Raw genomic sequence first — 19,708 nt, 5'->3', positions numbered from 1 at the left:
CCAGCACAATGTCTGTTAAGTAAAATAGGGGGTCTGCGCTCAGTTGTCGGCGCGCCGTTATCTCGCGTGATTTAGTCCCGTCATCAAACAATGGACATATGAGCTGAAAAAATAAGACAGGAATATATCTTAAAATAGGTTGGTTACCGCAACTCAGCTGGTGGCAGATAAGAGTCAGAAATCCCTCTGTGCTAAGTTACGGCAACGTGACCGGATCTTTTGCCCAATATGACCCTGGTTTAACATTTGAAAATTCACACAAGCTCAGGTGCCAACCAAAACAAGAGACCTCTACCTTTGCAGATATCTAATCCTCCTCCTTCAGCTGAGCTCCAATCCCTCTCTCTTCTTTGCCCGACTCCCTCCCACTCACCCAAACGGCTGGTAGCAGCCACAGTAGAAACATTCAACACCGGGTTTGAGAGGAAACGGGCCTTCACATTTCACACATGAACGGCCAGGAAGTAGGAAGGACCAGGGCATGCCTCTGTGCCCCAGTTCACAAACTCTGTGCTGACCTCTGCGCCTGATTCCAGGCAGCAGCCCTGTTTCTCCATGCATAAGCAGAAAGATCAGTAACACCTGAGGACGTTGTCATCTGACAGTGTCGAGGAGAGAAATACTCTACCTCTGAAGCCGAATGTTTTGTATGCTGCTGACAAGTGGAGGGTGCTGCACCCGCCCCATAGTTGTGCGATGTGATGCCTTGAGCCTTTTTTCTTTCCTGTGCTATTTTAGTACTGGTCCCATTTTATACAATGAAACCCAGTTACTAATAACAGGATTTGATTATTACACGGCTTTTTCCATATCTGTTTCTTTGAATTTACAGAACGGGATTCCTTGCCCGGTCATATTGGGAGAGGGAGCCCATTCTAGGTTAACGGTAAAATAAAACATTAACTAGAGCCCACGTTGATAACTTCTCCCTAAATAATAATAATATTGTATACTGAATGTCCAAATGTGTGGCATATGTAGGCATGTGTGCCAGCATTATCCTAGATTTCTGTTTTCACAATCTATCGTTGTGCTTGTGTTTTTCCCAAGCCTCGGGGACATTAGACTGAGGCCACTCTGCAACACTTTAGCTTGCCAATGAGTGTTGTCCTTTCACCTGAGCAGGTCTAAGAAGCCAGAAAGACTTCTCAGCCATCTGTGTTTATTCACCCAACGGACTGGCACTTCTGGTTTGTAAAGGGACTATTGCCAATTAACTCTCGGAGCAGAGGAGGGGCAGGACCGCGGTAGAGGAAACAGCTCTGAAACAGTGCAAAGATCGCAGGCATCGCAATCTTGCTGCAGGCTGCTTCGTTAAGGTAAACGCTGGTGCGGGGAGGCCAGGGAGGTGAGCAGTCCTTCGGGGTGGGATGGGCAGTCCTTCAGGGGGGACAGGCCTTCAAGGGGGGAGACATGCCTTCGGGGGGATGCAGGCCTTCATGGGGAGATAGGCCTTTCAGGGGGGACAAGCAGGCCTTTGGGGGTAGGATGCAGGCAGGCCTTCAGGGGTGGGATGCAGGCCTTCCTGGGGGGGGGGGGGGGGAGACAGGCAGGCCTTCAAGGGGTGACAGGCAGGCCTTCAAGGGGTGACAGGCCTTCTGGGAGGGGAGGGGGGAGACAGGCAGACCTTTGGGGCTGGGATGCAGGCAGGCCTTCAGGGGTGAGATGCAGGCCTTCAAGGGGGAACAGGTCTTCAGGGGGAGGTGCAGGCCTTCAGGGGGGAACAGACCTTCAAGGAAGGGACAGGCAGGCCTTCGGGGGGATGCAGGCCTTCAAGGGGGGAGGCAGGCCTTCAAGGGGGGAGACAGGCCTTCAGGGGAGGGGGGCCATGGTGTAGAAGTACACGGAGGGAGGGAGGGAAGGGGGGTTCAAAGAGACATGCATATGCTGGACTTTGGGGGGGAAGAAATAATGGTTCTAAAAATAGAGGAGAGGGAGAGAGATGATGGTCCATGGGATTTAGGGATGAAAGTTACAGAGAGGTAGAGATGATGGACCCTGGGGTGGTGGGGTAGGGGGGGATAGATGCTGGATGAAAGGGTAGTTAAGAAAAGGTGGATCTGTGGAGGGAGATGAAAAAAAGGAATGATGCCAGACCTCCTGGGAAGGGAAATAGAAGGGGAGGACCAGGATGGCAGATGGATGGTTAGCACAGAGAAAGAAGGAGACCCTGGCAAGCAAATTATCGGAAGACAACCAGAGCCTGGGACCAACAAGATTTGAATAATGATCAGACAACAAAAGGTAGAAAAACTAATTTCATTTTCTGTTTTGTGATTACAGTATGTTAGATTTGAAATGTGTATCCTGCCAGAGCTAGTGTTAGACCGTAAACATGAGCTAGGATTTAACAGAGAGAGGAAAAGTCTTTTTTGTTTGTTTATTTTGTTTACACCACAGCGCCAGTGTGGTTAGGAGAAGGCAAAGGGGGTGAAGAGGCTATAAAATAAACCCACCAGGATGTTTGAAAAAAAAAAAAACCAAAAAAAAAACCCACCCAATTGGGCAGGAAAATCGAATCGAATCAAAATTTTTTTTCTTGAATCGGGCAGCAGTAGTCCTCAGTACACCCAGTCTGCTCTCTGTCTGCAGCAGGTGGTGGTTAGCTGTTGCAGACTTCCCTGGTTTAGTGTAGGGTTGTTGGAATTTGGTTAGTGGCCTTATGGTCCCTGCCTCTGGTGCCGGACAGAGCTTGCGGGGGGGGGGTCCGTCTGAGCTCGGGGACATTACACTCGATGGGTCGAGTCCCTCCTCCCCCATTTCCTAATCTAGATGGCCCTTGGTGCTTTTTGTCACCGGCAATGGAGTCAGCACTTAACCAGCTAAGGCCAACACATAAACAGGACTACATAAAAGTCAGTTCTATCTTTATGCGGTGCCCCATTGCCAGTTAACTGCTGAATATTGCAATTAATTGGCAACGGTGTAGCCAACTTCAGAAACCTGGGAATTCAATGATGAAACTCGGACATGGCCCAGCATCGAATTTCCGGGCATAATGCTAGTGGCGGTCGACAAAACGCCAAGACTGCTGGCTGTATATGAATCCTCCAAAGGTTTACTGCAGAGCTAAGATACTTCAGTTCCCAGCACTGTCAAATGACATCACTTATCGGTGCGATACACTCACTCTGCTGTTCATGGAGAACACTAGTTACAGGTAAGTAACTTCATTTTCTTGCAGCCCTGTCCACTAATTTTCTGACCTACAGCTAATCCCCCACACTTACAAAAGTCTCCCAATAGATTACAGTACTTAGGGTCCCTTTCACTAAAGGGTGTTAGGACTAAAGCAGGCTTAGCGTGTGAACAGGCTACCACAAAATGCGTTCAAAGCGTTTTTGCGTTCTGTTGCCCATTAGTGCGCGTTAAACTTGCTTTTTAGCCATTTCCTAAAAAATATTTTTTGGGAGGGGGTTCGTTATGGGTGGCTAACTAGCCAACACTTAGCGCTCCCTAAACAGGAGGTGATATGTGATTGGGTTTTTTGGGTTTTTTTTTTTTTTTTACAGATAATGCGTGCTAATGGAAACAGTAGCACAGGACTTGAAAAAAATATTTAAAAAGTGCCTTAAATTGCACAGCATTCAATCTGGGCATAGTGCACGGGAAAGTCCCGTATTAAGATACATTCCTCCCAGATTCTAACACCCTTTAGTTTAAGGGCTTCTTAATCTCCCTATTAAGCGCTTGTGTACAGAAAGAAAACATTGTTAGCAACTCCTACCAAGAATGAGCACATTGAATTTCATGGGCGATGCCTGCGCCACATCAAACCTCATCGCATTACGCAGTGACTTACACAGTAAGTTCACGTGGATGCCAAAATAAGTAGCAAGAAGGGTGGAACTGTCTACTCTTGCTACAAAGAGACCGTCATCAGTGCATTTTTGTTGCTCTGTAGGAGGGAGATGTCAAAGAGAGGCTCTCCGTTGTGCAGACGGGTAGCAAACAGATGCCGGCAGGGCAGGAGGCTGGAGGTGTAGATGGAACAGCTGCAAGTGGTCAGGCTGCGGTCCATGTGGAATTCGGAAACATGATCATTAAAGACAAAGCCCTCTGCCGTCTTCTTAATGTCAAAGGCCCCGTGCCTAACGAAGCTCAGCTCCTCCTCAATCAGACTGGCTGAGTCAGGGTTGCAGATGCTGTGGTAGCGTGTGACCACCTCATCTTCATCAAGGTCCTTAACCTCTTCCTTTGGCGTCTGGACGGCCATCAAGTCCAGAATACACTGGACTAATGTCCGGGAGGGGTTAAAACCCACCATCACCTTCTGTTTGTGCTGCTTCATAAGTTCGCTGGTGTCAATGCCCCGCACAGGCTCCAAGTCCCAGAATTCCACCCACCGCTCGGGGCGTGGGTGCCAGTGCTTCCGATAGTATTTCATGAAATCCTGAGGTAGAAGGGAGTCCATCTCTTTCACTGCCTGTCGATAGGCCACAAGCGAGCTGGCCTTAGCTGTCTTACAGAGAGCAGGCCACACTTTTTCATCCTCTGACGCCCCCATCTCTCGGGCCTTGCTGAACAATATCTCCAGAACCTGGATGCGACATATATGGAGCCTGGCGTATGGCAGGAGTTCATTCACCACCTCCAGTTCTCCAATGTCCACTCCCACCGTTAGGCACCGCACTTTGAACTTTATATCTGGCACGCTCTGGAGCAGCGATGCCAGGGTGAAGCGTAACATGTTGGGCGTGCCTTTTTGCGTCAGGCAAAAGCTGCATTCCCGCCCCCGTTTATTGGCATCCACACAGAGGACCGTGTAGAGGTCAAACTCTTCGTTGAAGCCCTTTACACGGTCAAAAAAGAGGACCAAGGGGTAGCGCTGGCAGAGGGATCTCATCATGGACGTAAGGAAGAAGAAGGTCTGGATGATCACCTTGTTTTCCACAAAAACCAGCTTCAATTTGGCCCCAGGATCGCTGGTGCAGAGGTTGTTGAGCACATTGAGGGTGTCTTGAACTCCGCTCTCCCGAGTTTTGCAATTTCTCAGCATATACTGGATCTCCTGAATCCCCATAAACTGCTTGGACATCTTGTTGGTAATGCCCACAGGTAGGCAACAGTTATCCATCAGATGACCTCTCTTGAAGTAGTAGGCGAACTCTACGGGGCACAGGGGGTGGTTATGGTTCAGCTGGCACTCGGTGATCACCAGGCGGTCCATCTCTTTGTTCATCTTCAAGGTGATCCTGGCAGGACAACCTGTGGACACCATCTCTTCCTCCTCCTCCTCCTCTTCCTCAGAGTTTTGCACTTTAGGTAAACTGTAAGGGGAGATGTTGAATAAAACCAGTTCATAATCTCAATGAATCATTCAATGCACATGTTGCACACTCTTTTCTTGATAGGGTGCGAATGTGGATTGGTTCACGCTAGACGGCATGCAATGGCCCTACTAAATTTAAACGAACATAAGAATAGCCTTACTGGGTCAGACCAATAGTCCAGTAGCCCGTCATCACAGTGGCCAGGCCAGGTCACTAGTACCTATCAAAACCCAAATATTTCTTCATTCAATTTGCAACTCTTAACTCTGGAATTCATTGCCAGACATTGTGGTGAAAGTAGTTAGTTTAGCAGGGTTTAAAAAAAGGTTTGGATAAGTTCCTAAAATTAAAGTCCATAAGCCATTATTAGGTTGGGAAAATCCACTGCTTATTCCTAGGTTAAGCAGCATAAAATCTATTCTACTCTTTGGGATCCTGCCAGATACTTGTGACCTGGGTTGGCCACTGTTGAAAACAGGATTCTGGGCTTGATGGATCTTTGGTCTGTCCCAGTATGGCAACTCTCATGTTCTTATTAGAAGGCATGTAATGAAGTTACCGACTGGTAAGTTTAAAACAAACCAGAGAAAATATTTCTTCACTCAACGTGTAAACAAACTCTGGACTGCATTGCCAAAGAATGTGGTTCAAAAGCAGTTTGCTTAACAGGATTTTAAAAAAGGTTTGGATAACTTCCTAAATGTCCATACGCATTATTAAAATGGACTTGGGAAAACCCACTGCTGATTCCTGGGAGAAGCAGAATAAAATCTGTTTTACTCTTTTGGGATCTTGCCAGGACCTTGGTTGGCCACTATTGGAAACAGGATACTGGGCTTGATGGCAACTCTTATGTTCACATACACCCTATCGGGAAAAGAGAGCAAACAACTATCACATATGTCTTGGATGAATCTCTTCATAAAGATAATCAATAAATAAATATGCATGTGTTCCCTATTGGGAAAAAAGTATCACTATCGCTTGGATTCTACGTATGGTGCCCAAAGGTGTACATTCGCCCAAGATGCACGCACAAATTAATTGAGTAACGAGGCCTTAACTATCAATTACTGGGTGCTACCAATTATTGATAGTAACTGGCATTCATTAAGATTTGTACACAACTGGCTGAGCATTATTGTATAAGGAACGACGCCTAACTCCAAGGATATCAGAGGTTTTCCAAAAAGTTGCAAGTATTATTCTGGAATACGGCCTCAGCACCGCTCACTCGGGCGCCAGCATTTACACCAAGTTTCAGCAGACATAAGTCAGGAGCGGGAATCGGAGCCGAGTGCAATTCTATAAAGAGCACATACCATTTACAGAATTGTGTTTAGAGCTGATTTTTTTTTTTCTTCTGGGGCTAGATTTTGAGCGCCATTTACTGAATCCAGGACTTTGTGAACATATTGGCCCCGGTTCTACGAGGGTTCTTCAAAAAAGTTTCTGCACTTTCAAATTTTCGTGGGAAATGGTTGGGGGCGGGAGAAGCGGGAAGAGGGCGTGTCGTAGAATGTCATGTGACTAGAATCGCAAAATAGGGGGATTATGTGGGAAAGTGAAGTCATTTGCTTTTGAGATATTTAATAAATAGTGTTTAAAAAATAAAAGTGCGGAAAGCTTTTGAAGATCCCTCGTAGAAACAGCGTCTAACTTATAAGCGTCAAGGAGTGCAAGTATCAATCATACGCTAAGCGCCCTTCACAGAACTGTATCTAAAGCAGTCTTAGGTGCCAGTAGGCATTGAAACCATAGGTGCACTCCATTTATGCCAGGGTTTTCTTGACCTAAATAAATGTGCCTAAGTTAAACCACACCCAAAATTCACCCGAAATCCGCCCCTAACCACGCCTGCTTTCTGACAGGCACCCTGGAAGCAGACGCCTATCTTGAAATGCTTTTCAATTACCAGTGCTGATTAAGGCTAATTGAATTAACTTAGCCGCCTCTACAGAATACTAACGCTTGTAAATCTGCAGGTCTGTGCCCAACTTTAGGCCATGGCAAAGGCTGATGTAAATGCTCATACCTAACTGCTGCCAATTATACATGTGACCGATAGTATTCTATAACTGATGGGTAAGTGTACTCGCCCATGTCCACACACCCCTTGTAATTGTGCGCTATGAATGTTGCGCATTCAATTTGTAAAATATTGACGGCAGTTAAAATGAATGCGTGCAGATTAATGCCAACTAGCACCAATTATCGGTTGTCAGCACTAATTCGGAGCTAATTTAACAATTAAGTTACATGCGTAACTGCCTGCACAATTTTGCTTGCTAAGCACTAAACCCTGGGTGCAGGATTATCAAATTAGGGAGACGGTGCACTCTGTAAGAAGAGGGCATATGATTAACCCTTTCAGGACCAAGGGACATATTTGTCCCATAACTTTAAAATCCTATAAATTTTGATTGGGATAGTCTACAGTTCTAAATTTGATATGTACGGATTCCATAGGATACTGCCTTTATGTAAACAAACTGGTTCCGACATTCATTCATTAGCGTCGTTGCCAGATTGACGAGAAGATTCACTTGCCACACTGTCCATAAGCCAGAAGTGTGATTTTTTTTAAAAAAAATAATGATATTTCACAAAAAAAATCAATTTTTTGGCATCTGCAAGCCCTTTTTACCATAAAAATGTCGTCAAAACCACAAAAATTGGCCTACGATCCTTATGGTCCTGAAAGGGTTAACAACATTCATTTGAAATGGGAAAAGAAAAATCAAAACATAAATGACACGTATATTTTTGGACTGCTCATTGCTACCCAAGACCCTGGTGTGTCATTTACTCGATCTGGTTTGTTATTTACTACCAGAGAACAAACAACGATCCTCCAAAAAGTTCCACAAGGAGAGCAAAAACAAGGAGAGGAACTGTGGAACTGATGATCTTGATGAAGTCTTTATTAATCAATAATAGTGTACAATATGCAATACAAAGGCAACACAGTGAAAGAATTGTGGGGTGGACCCAACACAGTCCGTGTTTTGGTTAAAAAAAGAACTTCTTCCGGGGCGCGTTGTTGATGTAAACCACAAAAAAATGGATTGCTGATATGCAAAACAATATGCCGTGTGCCAAAACGATGGCCGAAGAGGCGATAACGCAGGCTTTTTTGACCGAAACACAGACCGTGTTGGGTCCACACCACAATTCTTTCACTGTGTTGCCTGTGTATTGCATATTGTACACTATTATTGACTGTTATTTACTACCCCATCCTCTGCCCTTTCCACTCTTTGGTGCAGTTATGAGAAAAGCTATGTCAGTTTTGTGTTTGTCCCACTGCATCTATGACCTTGTATTTCCGCTTTCCTCTAGGAGACACAGCACTGGTTCAGAGTGTCCCTGCCAATATGAACCACCACCTCACCTCTGCTCTTTTTTCTTGGTGGACCTCCTCATTTCCTTGCAGCTGAACATAATGTACCGGTACTTGAGGACATCCACCACTTCGGGCCGAGGAGGCTCGCAGTTCCACTTGCACTTGCTGAGGGACTTCGATTGAAAGATGCAGAAGAGGGATTTTGTTTGCTCACGCCAGCTGTCAAAGAACAGGCTGAACTCCTCCCAGGAGAAGAATTCCTTCCCCCGAAGCTCTTTCTCATCCATTACAGGCTCGACTAGGCACAAGGAAGACAGAAGATGGGAAAGAAACATCATTAAACAGTAGTTTGAATCTGCAATAAGGATCTCAGGTTGCAGAATGAAGGAAAGGACTAAGGACTCTGTCTCTGGCAGTGTTCAAGGCCAGTTTAAAAGCCCACCTCTTTGAGAGTGCTTTCGACTCCTACCTCCTCTCACCTTAGGCTCTGTATTCCCTTACCCTCTATGATATGTCTGTCTGTCTGTCCAAGTTAGATTGTAAGCTCTTCTCAGCAGGGACTGTCTATACAGGGCCATGGTGAGACCTCATCTGGAGTACTGTGTGCAATTCTGGAGGCCACATTACAGTAAAGATGTGCGCAGAATTGAATCGGTTCAACGGACGGCCACCAGGATGATCTCGGGGCTCAAGGGTCTCTCGTACGAAGAGAGACTGAACAAATTGCAGCTCTACACTCTCAAGGAACGTAGGGAGAGGGGAGACATGATCGAAACATTTAAGTAACTCACGGGACGTGTCGAAGTGGAAGATGATATTTTCTTTCTCAAGGGACCCTCAGCCACAAGAGGGCACCAGCTCAAACTCAGGGGCGGAAAATTTCATGGCGACACCAGAAAGTATTTCTTCACAGAGAGAGTGGTTGATCATTGGAACAAGCTTCCAGTGCAGGTGATCGAGGCAGACAGCGTGCCAGACTTTAAGAATAAATGGGATACCCATGTGGGATCCCTACGAGGGTCAAGATAAGGAAATTGGGTCATTAGGGCATAGACAGGGGGTGGGTAAGCAGAGTGGGCAGACTTGATGGGCTGTAGCCCTTTTCTGCCGTCATCTTCTATGTTTCTATGTTTCATGTAAAAACATATAGCGCTGCATACGCCTTTCAGTGCTATATAAGTGATTATTATTAGTAGTAGTATGACTCGTCCATGGAAACCAGTTTGGACATGTACCAAAGTGTATTGTCACTTTAAAAAATGTTTAGCACTGCCCAAACCTTGCAAGCGTGTGTGCCTTCCTGCCCAATGTCAGAATGGGGGTCCCTCAGTTTCATAAAAGAGCTAAGAAACCAAATAGGGGAGGTGGGAGAGTTGTGTAACTATCTGCCTGCTGTCCTCGGAGAACACCTGCTAAAGGTGAATTATTTTGCTTTCTCCGAGAACAAGCGGGCAGCATATTGTCATATACATGACTTCCTAGCTGCCAGGGTCATGCCTCTAGGAAGAGGGTTAAAGGTAACATATCATGGCTTCTAAAAAGAGAATATTTATTTCAAAAATTTCTATTCCGCACAATCTACAATTCTAGGCAGATTACAAATAAACATGCATAAAACTGAGACAAGACTAAAACATAAAACAATACAATAATCTCATACCTAAAATCACTCCTTTCATTAATTTCCAATTCCCTCAAGAGTTTCAGTCTTTTCAGATAAATTCAAGCTATGTGTCAATACATTTCCGAGTACTGCCTGACCAAATTAATTTGACTCTTCTAGAATGTTGAACCAAGCAGTAGCGAGAAGTGAAAGTATGGATTGAGGACCAAGTGGCGGCTCTGCAAATGTCCTCAGTAGGAGTCGAGTGAAGAGAGGCAATCGAAGTCGCCATAACTCACACTTTATGAGCAGTGTCAAGGATTGCCCTGTTGAGGTGGCGGAAACCGACCACCAAAAACGCTCCTCAAAAATAATTCCTTTAGTGAAGACGTTATTCTCCCAACATTTCTCTAACTAGACCAACATCCGCACAATACTCATTCAAAAATATAAGAACAAGAGGGCATTCGGAAAAACTGAAAGGGGACAGATTCAAAACAAATGCTAGGAAGTTCTTCTTTACCCAGCGTTTGGTGGACACCTGGAATGCGCTTCCAGAGGACGTAATAGGGCAGAGTACGGTATTGGGGTTTAAGAAAGGATTGGACAATTTTCTGCTGCAAAGGGGGATAGAAGGATATAAATAGAGGATCACTGCACAGGTCCTGGACCTGTTGGGGCCGCCGCGTGAGCGGGCTGCTGGGCACGATGGACCTCAGGTCTGACCCAGCAGAGGCATTGCTTATGTTCTTATGTTATGATTTCTTCAGGACTTCAGAGACGAGAGCAACAGAGTGAAATCAATGATAACCCGATTTATCATATTCTTCATCAGTCCACTTACTTAACTTTTTTTTAAAATTTTACTTTTCAATTTTTTCATACGTATAGCCAATAATTCTTGAATAATTCACTTTCCAACGTGCTTCAATAATTTAATAGATAGAACTAGTAACTTATCTTTAATCGCATCGGGGAAGAGATGACCACGCCATTAAAAACCGATTAAAAAAAAATATATATATATATTAAAAACAAGTTCTGCGCGGAACTCAGAGCGGCGCCCAGCACTGCCTACCTGCACCCACTTACTTTCAACATAATAATAATAATACTAATAAAAAACTTTATTCTTATATACCACCTTGCCATAAGTTCTGAGCGGTTTACATAAAAAGAACACGGAACATTCAGGGCTCCTTTTACCGCCGGCCGTACTAGCCGCTACCACCTCCTCTTGAGCAGGCGGTAGTTTTTCGGCTAGCGCAGGGGTTAGCGCATGATGAAAAGTCACGTGCGTTAAACCCGCTAACGCGCCTTCATAAAAGGAGCCCTCAGTGATGCATACAGACAATTGAAAAACCCGTCAAATTTACATAAATGCTATACATTTTGAATAATTTAGTACTATGACTCATCTATCTTGTTCATCATGAAAGCAGCTAATCTCCTGCAAAGGAATTGCTTTGTTAATCAAAATAGTTATGCCAGCCCTTCTATGTGTAATGACCCCTTCAGGATGTCTCTGGGTCCAGGGCCCAACCTGGCTGGCTGTCCCCCCCGAAGGCAGTCTCCGTCGGTCCTTCACTCGGTTAGCACTTGGTGCCTCCACCTACAAGTCCATACTGACGGGAGAAGGTGTCATTGTTAGAGGAGGCATATACTGCTGGATGAGGCGAGTGCAAAGCAGCAATTCTGAAGAAGGTGAGAGTACACTGCATCGGGCAACCTCATCCGCTCCTAACAGAGGCCAACAATGACACTAACTTCAGTCACCAGCCACTTTCTTCATACAGACCCAAAACAAGGCTCCGGGAGGAGGAAACCAGCGCCAGTAGTGATGTGGCAACTCAACTTCAATGCCAAAAAATGCAAAGTTATGCACCTGGGCAGCCAAAATCCATGCAAGTCTTATACCCTTAATGGCGAGATCCTAGCAAAAACGGTAGCAGAACGAGACTTGGGGGTAATCGTCAGTGAGGACATGAAGTCTGCCAATCAAGTGGAGCAGGCTTCGTCCAAGGCAAGACAAATCATGGGTTGCATACGAAGAGGTTTCGTCAGCCGTAAGGCGGAAGTCATTATGCCATTATATAGATCCATGGTGAGGCCCCACCTGGAATACTGTGTGCAATTCTGGAGGCCGCATTATCGCAAGGATGTGCCGAGACTGGAGTCGGTGCAGAGAATGGCCACCCGGATGGTCTCGGGACTCAAGGATCTACCATACGAAAAACGGCTTGACAAATTACAGCTATACTCGCTCAAGGAGCGCAGAGAGAGGGGGGACATGATCGAGACGTTCAAGTATCTTACGGGCCGCATCGAGGCGGAGGAAGATATCTTCTTTTTCAAGGGTCCCACGACAACAAGAGGGCATCCGTGGAAAATCAGGGGCGGGAAACTACGAGGTGACACCAGGAAATTCTTTTTCACTGAAAGGGTGGTTGATCGCTGGAATAGTCTTCCACTACAGGTGATTGAGGCCAGCAGCGTGCCTGATTTTAAGGCCAAATGGGATCGGCACATGGGATCTATTCACAGGGCAAAGGTAGGGGAGGGACATTAGGATGGGCAGACTAGATGGGCCGTGGCCCTTATCTGCCGTCTATTTCTATGTTTCTAATGCGCATGTTTGTAGTCCTTTTTCTAAACTTTATTCCATAAGCATACAGGATAGGAGTGAGAAGCAATGCAGGCCCCGGTCGGATGGAGATCACAACCCTCAAAGCAAGTGGAGCTGCACTTGGCTGCCATAGGCTGGAGGAGAAACAAGCTCCACTGTCATTCAAGTCCGATCCTTCATGCATGCTTCCTGATGCAAACACAGTCAAGGTTAGGGGCGGAGAATAGGCATGGTTGGTGCCAGTACATTAGGGCAGGAAAACCATGGCCTAATATAACAGCACTTACCGTTAGGATGCCTAGCAATGCCGAAGTCAATTTAGGCACTGGTGGGCGTAATTCTATACACAGTGCTGCGTGGCCGATTGATGAATGTGCCAAGCAGTGCCTAGGAATTAGGCACTGTGAATACGCTAATTCTGCGGTCTCAACTTATGATACACTTCGTTATAAAATCCTGACCTTTGACCTGTCTTACACACTCACGGCACAAGCATAGTAGGTCATCTAGCATCAACATTAAAGCAAATTGAGTCATGGATGACCGAGTTCAAACTGAAACTCAACTCTGAAAAAAACAAATTCTTCCTGGCGAGCCCGAATGACAAAATCAAAGATACTTCAATCTCCCTGAATGGACAGGACTTCCCTATTGTCCATTCCATAAAAATCCTGGGAGTGACACTAGACCATTACCTCACTCTAGATATTCACATAAAGTCACTGATCAAAAAAGGCTTCTCGACACTATGGAAACTTAGAACCATCAAAAAATACTTCGACGCGGCATCCTTTCGCCTACTGGTACAATCCTCCATCTTAAGCCTGCTCGACTATTGTATCATCTATCTTGGGTCCCTCAAGAAAACCATTCAAAGACTCCGAATCATACAAAATTCAGCAGTACGACTGATTTTTGGCATAAAAAAACGGAATCACATAACCCCCTACTATCAGAAACTTCATTGGCTGCCCCTAGAAGCAAGAGTGCTGTCCAAATTTGCCTGCCTTTGTTTCAAATCTATTCTTGGTATGGTCCCCCTATACCTGGTCTCCCATTTCAAATTGGATAGGTCCACCAGGCCTACACGCAGAATTCATATGTTCAGCCAGGTGTCAGGTCAAAAGCGCACCGGGAGAAAGGCGCACCCAGACAATTGAGCGCAGCATGGAGGCGCGCACTGCAGAAAATTACTGTTTTTAAGGCTCCGACGGGGGGGGGGCGTGGGGGGAATCCCCCCACTTTACTTAATAGAGATCGCGCCGCGTTGTGGGGGGTTGTAACCCCCCACATTTTACTGAAAACTTTACTTTTTCCCTGTTTTTAGGGAAAAAGTTAAGTTTACAGTAAAATGTGGGGGGTTACAACCCCCCAAACCCCCCACAACGCCGGCACGATCTCTATTAAGTAAACTGGGGGGCTCCCCAACAAAACCCCCTGTTGGAGCCCCTAAAAACAGTCATTTTCTTCGGCGCGCGCCTCCGTTTTGCGCTCAGTTGTCGGCGCGCGCCTTTGTCTTTCGCGGTGTTTAGAGAATGACACAGGGAGCGATCCCCGCAGCGAACCGCTGCGTGGCTGCGGTTTGGCTGCGGGTTATGGTGACCTCATTAGCAAATCGCCGCAGACGCGGGGACAAATCCTTTCACCGACCGCAAAAACGGTGAATAGATTTGTCCCCGCAGGCCAATGTCCCCCCTTCTAGGAACCGCTATTTACCTGTGTTTCACCGTGCTCCTCATTTGTCAGATCAACCCTTCCTGCCAATAGAACCCGCCCCCCCCCCGATGACCGCCCTCAGCCCTTCATGCCGACAGAACCAGCCCTCCCCAACGATCGCGGCAGGAGGGTACCCATCCCCTCCTGCCTACCCCAACAGCCCCCCCGACGATCGCAGCAGGAGGATATCCAACCCCTCCTGCCAGCTCCCCAACAGCCCCCCTATGATCACTGGTAGGAGGGTGCCCAACCCCCCCTGCCGGCACCACCAACGGCCCCCTATATCGCCAATAGGAGGGTGCCCAACCCCTCCTGCCGGACCCTCCCCCAACAAACCCCGCCATCCCGAAACACCACCCTTAGTCTTACTTTCCAAGTTGGACCGGACAGCTCCTCGCTCGTCTGGCCAGCAGGCCTGCCTCCGTCCAAATGAGGCGGGCCCGCCCCTCCCCTCCCCTGCCTAACCCACAGGATCCTAGGGCCTGATTGGCCCAAGCACCTAAGGCCCCTCCTATAGCGGGAGTGGCTTTAGGTGCCTAGACCAATCAGGCCCTAGGATCCTGTGGGTTGGGCAGGGTAGGGGCGGGCCTGCCTCATTTGGACGGAGGCAAGCCTGCTGGCCATACGTGTGAGGAGCCGTCCGGTCCAACTTGGAAAGTAAGACTAAGGGGGTTCCGGGGTGGGAGGGTTCGTTGGGGGGGGGTCCAGCAGGAGGGGTTGGGTACCCTCCTGCCGGCGATCTTAGGGGAGGCCATTGGGAGGACCGGCAGGAGGGGTTGGGTACCCTTCTGCTGCAATTGTCGGGAGGGCCGTTGGGGGGGTCTACAGGAGGGGTTGGGTGCCCTCCTGCCGTGATCGCTGGGGGGAGGGGAGACTTGCAGCCATTTAAAGTACATGTCGTGTTTGTTTTTGCATTGCTAGCCCCAGGGGTGGTGGAAGATTAGTGATTGAAAAACTGTATGAAAAATAACTATTTTAAATTTAGTGATCAAAATGTGTCAGTTTTGAGAATTTATATTAATTAATTTTTTCTCTGCGTGTTTTGTTTTTGTATAGTTATTAACTAATATTTAACTAAGTTTTAAAGTTTTAAAGAATGTTTCCTTTATACGTAAATAAAGAAAAGTATATAAAATCGTACCCGTTTGAGGCTTTTATGTATGCAGCGGTGACGGTGACGGGGCGGTGAATGGGGTGGCGGTGACGGGGCGGTGCAGAGGATGGTGAGACGGGGACGGGGCGGTGACGGGGACCAATTTTTTCACCGTGTCATTCTCTAGCGGTGTTGTCTATGAACCGTTCAGCCACCCTATAATAAAAACCTGCCGATACAAAAGATTCCTTGACAGAACTCTAGCCTTCCAAGCAAGTCAACAAAACGGCTGGCTAGGCATCATCATCAAGCACTCCTCATCCTATCTTAACTTCAGAAAACAAGTTAAAACCAACCTGTTTAACCGATTTGTAACCAAGAACTCTTAAACCTTCCCCTGTACTCTTATTCACATGTACTCGATATCCCTACATTGTGACTTTATATAACCAAAGACTTCATTGTTATTTTTTTTCGCTGACTGTCCAGCTCTTCTTGTTGTAAACCGCCTTGAACTACTATGGCTTTGGCGGTATATAAAAATAAAATAATAATAATTATTATTATTATGCCTGCCCTATGGTGACGTATATACACACCCAGCCTATAGAAATCCTTTTTTAAGAATTTAATGCACCATTCAAGTGGGCAAGATTGAAATTAACGCATCTACGGGATTTGAAGAGCATTTCAGCCAAATGTTTGGGGGCTGCATGCAGCCCTGGGGCCACCATGGCATCTAATTTTAATAGCATATACTGAAGAGAAATAGATTAAACAAACTGGTGTGAATGATTACTTTTGATGTTTTGTGGAGTTGTTGGTTTTGGTTTTTTTTTGGAGGGGAGGGGGTTTACCGACCCCAGATGACACAGGCTCCGACGGGCACTTTATGGGTCCAAGAGCCACAGTACTGAGGTCTGGTTTTCTCCATCTCAGCTGTGTTTGTTTGAATGGTGTTGCCATCACCAGCAATACTTACTAACAACACATTTAGGTTTTTGATTCAGTGGAAGATCTTATTTATTACTTAAGAACATAAGAATAGCCTTACTGGGTCAGACCAATGGTCCATCAAGCCCAGTAGCCCATTCTCACGGTGGCCAATCCAGGTCCCTAGTACCTGGTCATAATCCAGAACCCCAAAGAGTAGCAAAATTCCATGCTACCGATCCAGGGCAAGCAGAGGCTTCCCCCATGTCTTAATAACAGACTATGGACTTTTTCTCCAGGAATTTGTCCAAACCTTTCTATAAGAACATAAGAATAGCCTCATTGGGTCAGATTAATGGTCCATCATAGAAACATAGAAGATGACGGCAGAAAAGGGCTACAGCCCATCAAGTCTGCCCACTCTGCTTACCCACCCCCTGTCTATGCCCTAATGACCCAATTTCCTTATCTTGACCTTCGTAGGGATCCCACATGGGTATCCCATTTATTCTTAAAGTTTGGCACGCTGTCTGCCTCGTTCACCTGCACTGGAAGCTTGATACAATGATCAACCCATCCCAATACATATAAGAGAAGAAAAGAACCTCGAAAAATTTAAGATTAAGCTCAAAAGTTTCCTTTTTAATGATGCTTTTAGTGAATAGTGATCTTTTATTATTTTTATCTATTTTTTTTATTGTTTTTCTCCCCCCCTTATGTTTTTACCTTTGTATCTTGAATTTAATATAGAATGTAACCATTAATGAATTTTCCCATTGTTTCGATATAATTAGTACCAACTTAACTTTTTTAATTGTGTTTGTTTTTTGTAATATTGTCCACTTATATAATATTTTACCTATGTTTATATAATATTTTACCTTTGTTTGTAATTATTTGTTTTATCTTGTACATCGCCTTGAATGTAGAGTAGGCGATTAATCAAATCATTTAATAAACTTGGAAACTCTCTGAGAAGAAATACTTTCTGGTGTCGCCATGAAATTTTCCGCCCCTGAGTTTGAGCGGGTGCCCTCTTGTGGCCATGGGTCCCTTGAGAAAGAAAATATCATCTTCCACTTCGACCTGTGAGGTACTTAAATGTTTCGATCATGTCGCCCCTCTCCCTACGTTCCTCAAGAGTGTAGAGCTGCAATTTGTTCAGTCTCTCTTTGTACGAGAGACCCTTGAGCCCCGAGATCATCCTGGTGGCCGTCCGTTGAACCGATTCAATTCTGCGCACATCTTTACTGTAATGTGGCCTCCAGAATTGCACACAGTACTCCAGATGAGGTCTCACCATGGCCCTGTACAACGGCATTATGACTTCAGGCTTTCGGCTGACGAAACTTCTATTGATACAACCCAATATCTGCCTTGCCTTAGATGAAGCCTTCTCCACTTGATTGACAGTTTTCATGTCTGCACTGATGATTACTCCTAAATCTCGTTCTGCTGAAGTCCTAGTTAAAGTTTCTCTGGTCAAGAAGTACATCCTGCATGGATTTCTGCTTCCGAGGTGCATGACCTTACATTTCTTAGCATTGAAGCCTAGCTGCCAGGTTGAGGACCAACTTTCCAATGTAAGCAGGTCCTGCGCCATATAATTCTGTAAACTGCATTCACTTACTATATTACATAGTTTGGCGTCATCGGCGAATAGTGTTATTTTACCTTGAAGCCCTTGAGTCAGATCCCCTATGAATATGTTGAAAAGGAGTGGACCCAGGACCGAGCCCTGCGGCACTCCACTGGTCACCTCCGATGTTTTAGAGAGGGTACCATTAACCACCACCCTCTGAAGTCTGCCACTCAGCCAATCATTGACCCATGCATCAAGCCCATTAGTCCGTTTTCACGGTGGCCAATCCAGGTCACTAGTAGATGGCCAAAACCCAAAGAGTAGCAACATTCCATGCTACCGATCCAGGGCAAGCAGAGGCTTCCCCCTGCCATTCATTTTTTTAGGCAAAAACCAGAGGAAAAACCCACAAATTCAAAAGTACCAAAGACTGAGTGGAATTGTCCAGATCAGAATGATGTGCACTGATGAAAGTGTCCTCCAATGCATCTGATAATAGAGGAATCTTGATGACCCATCCTCCCAAACGTTTACACACATCATGTAAGTTAAGAACAGGCCAGTTGGGGGAAGAAGGATCGCCTGGGCCATTCCCAGTGCAACCCGGATGAAGAGCTCAACGCTACGAAAGCGGACACGGGGGAACCACCACGGTGCAAAGGCATCTCGGCAGGGCGCCTCCGCGGTGGAAGCAGCAGACGGATTCAGCTCTCCGGGTTTTACTTCCAGGGCTTGCGCTGGAAGTAAAACCCGGACGCGTCCATCCGTCCTCCTTTTTCGGGAGCCGGCTGGCAGCCCTAATTGAAGCAGCGGCATGAAAGCCCCCCCCCCCCCCCAGTAAAAGGCTGCTCAGAACGTCGTCCCGGTTGGGGTGGGGGTCCATGCGCCCTCTTTACTCACCCCCACCTCCGCACGCCGGAAGGCCGAGCGATCCCACAATGCAGCGGGGCCTGCAGGGAGGAACTGGAAGAGGAAGCGCGAGACGTCCCTCCGAGCGAAGGACTCGGCATTAACCGGCTCGCTTCCGTGCGGCGCGCGCCCGTCGGACTCTTGGCCCGTCGCGAGCTGCGTTTCGCAGGAGGGCCGTTGGATTTGCTGCTTCTTGCGGGGGCGGGGGCGGGGGGGGGTAGGGCTTTGCATGCCACCCGGGCAGCGGTCGGTTTGCACCGGGGGGGGGGAGGGCTCTGCTTTGATTTTGGAAACTGAAGCCACGGACCCAGCACAGACAAGATCGATTTTGGAAAGGGAGGGGCTTTCAGGTGCAAGGGTAGCTCCCCCTAATCTGCACCCTCGCTCCCCCCCCCCCAAAAAAAAAAACCACCATCATGCATGTGTGGATAGAGAATGACACGTGACAAAATTCATCCCCGTCCCCGCGGATAACCGCGGGAAACCATCTTCATGTCATTCTTTAAGGAGAGAGGGAAGAATCAGAGTATAATTGGGCGCAACCACTGACCCGCATGCTTTTCTTTGAAGAATGCTGGTGTAGAAAGAAGGTTCAAATAGACACTAGAAAATGACATGGGATTATTT

The 19,708-nt window shown here is 46.7% G+C and overlaps 1 protein-coding gene across 1 annotated transcript; it reads right to left on the bottom strand.

Annotated features, from left to right (window-relative positions):
• Positions 1 to 3,427: 3,427 nt before the first annotated feature.
• Positions 3,428 to 18,316, bottom strand: LOC117367784 (uncharacterized protein ZSWIM9-like). Its single transcript, XM_033960712.1, has 3 exons — positions 18,265 to 18,316; positions 8,668 to 8,917; positions 3,428 to 5,270 (listed from the first exon to the last, which is right to left on the bottom strand). The coding sequence occupies exons 2-3, from the start codon at positions 8,904 to 8,906 to the stop codon at positions 3,863 to 3,865; spliced, it is 1,647 nt and encodes a 548-aa protein (XP_033816603.1). The 5' UTR covers positions 8,907 to 8,917; positions 18,265 to 18,316; the 3' UTR covers positions 3,428 to 3,862.
• Between the last annotated feature and the right edge of the window lie 1,392 nt (positions 18,317 to 19,708).

The sequence above is a fragment of the Geotrypetes seraphini genome, chromosome 10 (assembly GCF_902459505.1).
Source record: "Geotrypetes seraphini chromosome 10, aGeoSer1.1, whole genome shotgun sequence".
NCBI lineage: Eukaryota > Metazoa > Chordata > Amphibia > Gymnophiona > Dermophiidae > Geotrypetes > Geotrypetes seraphini.
Note: the sequence above shows the minus strand (reverse complement) of the source record. Positions and strands in the feature narration are given on the sequence as shown.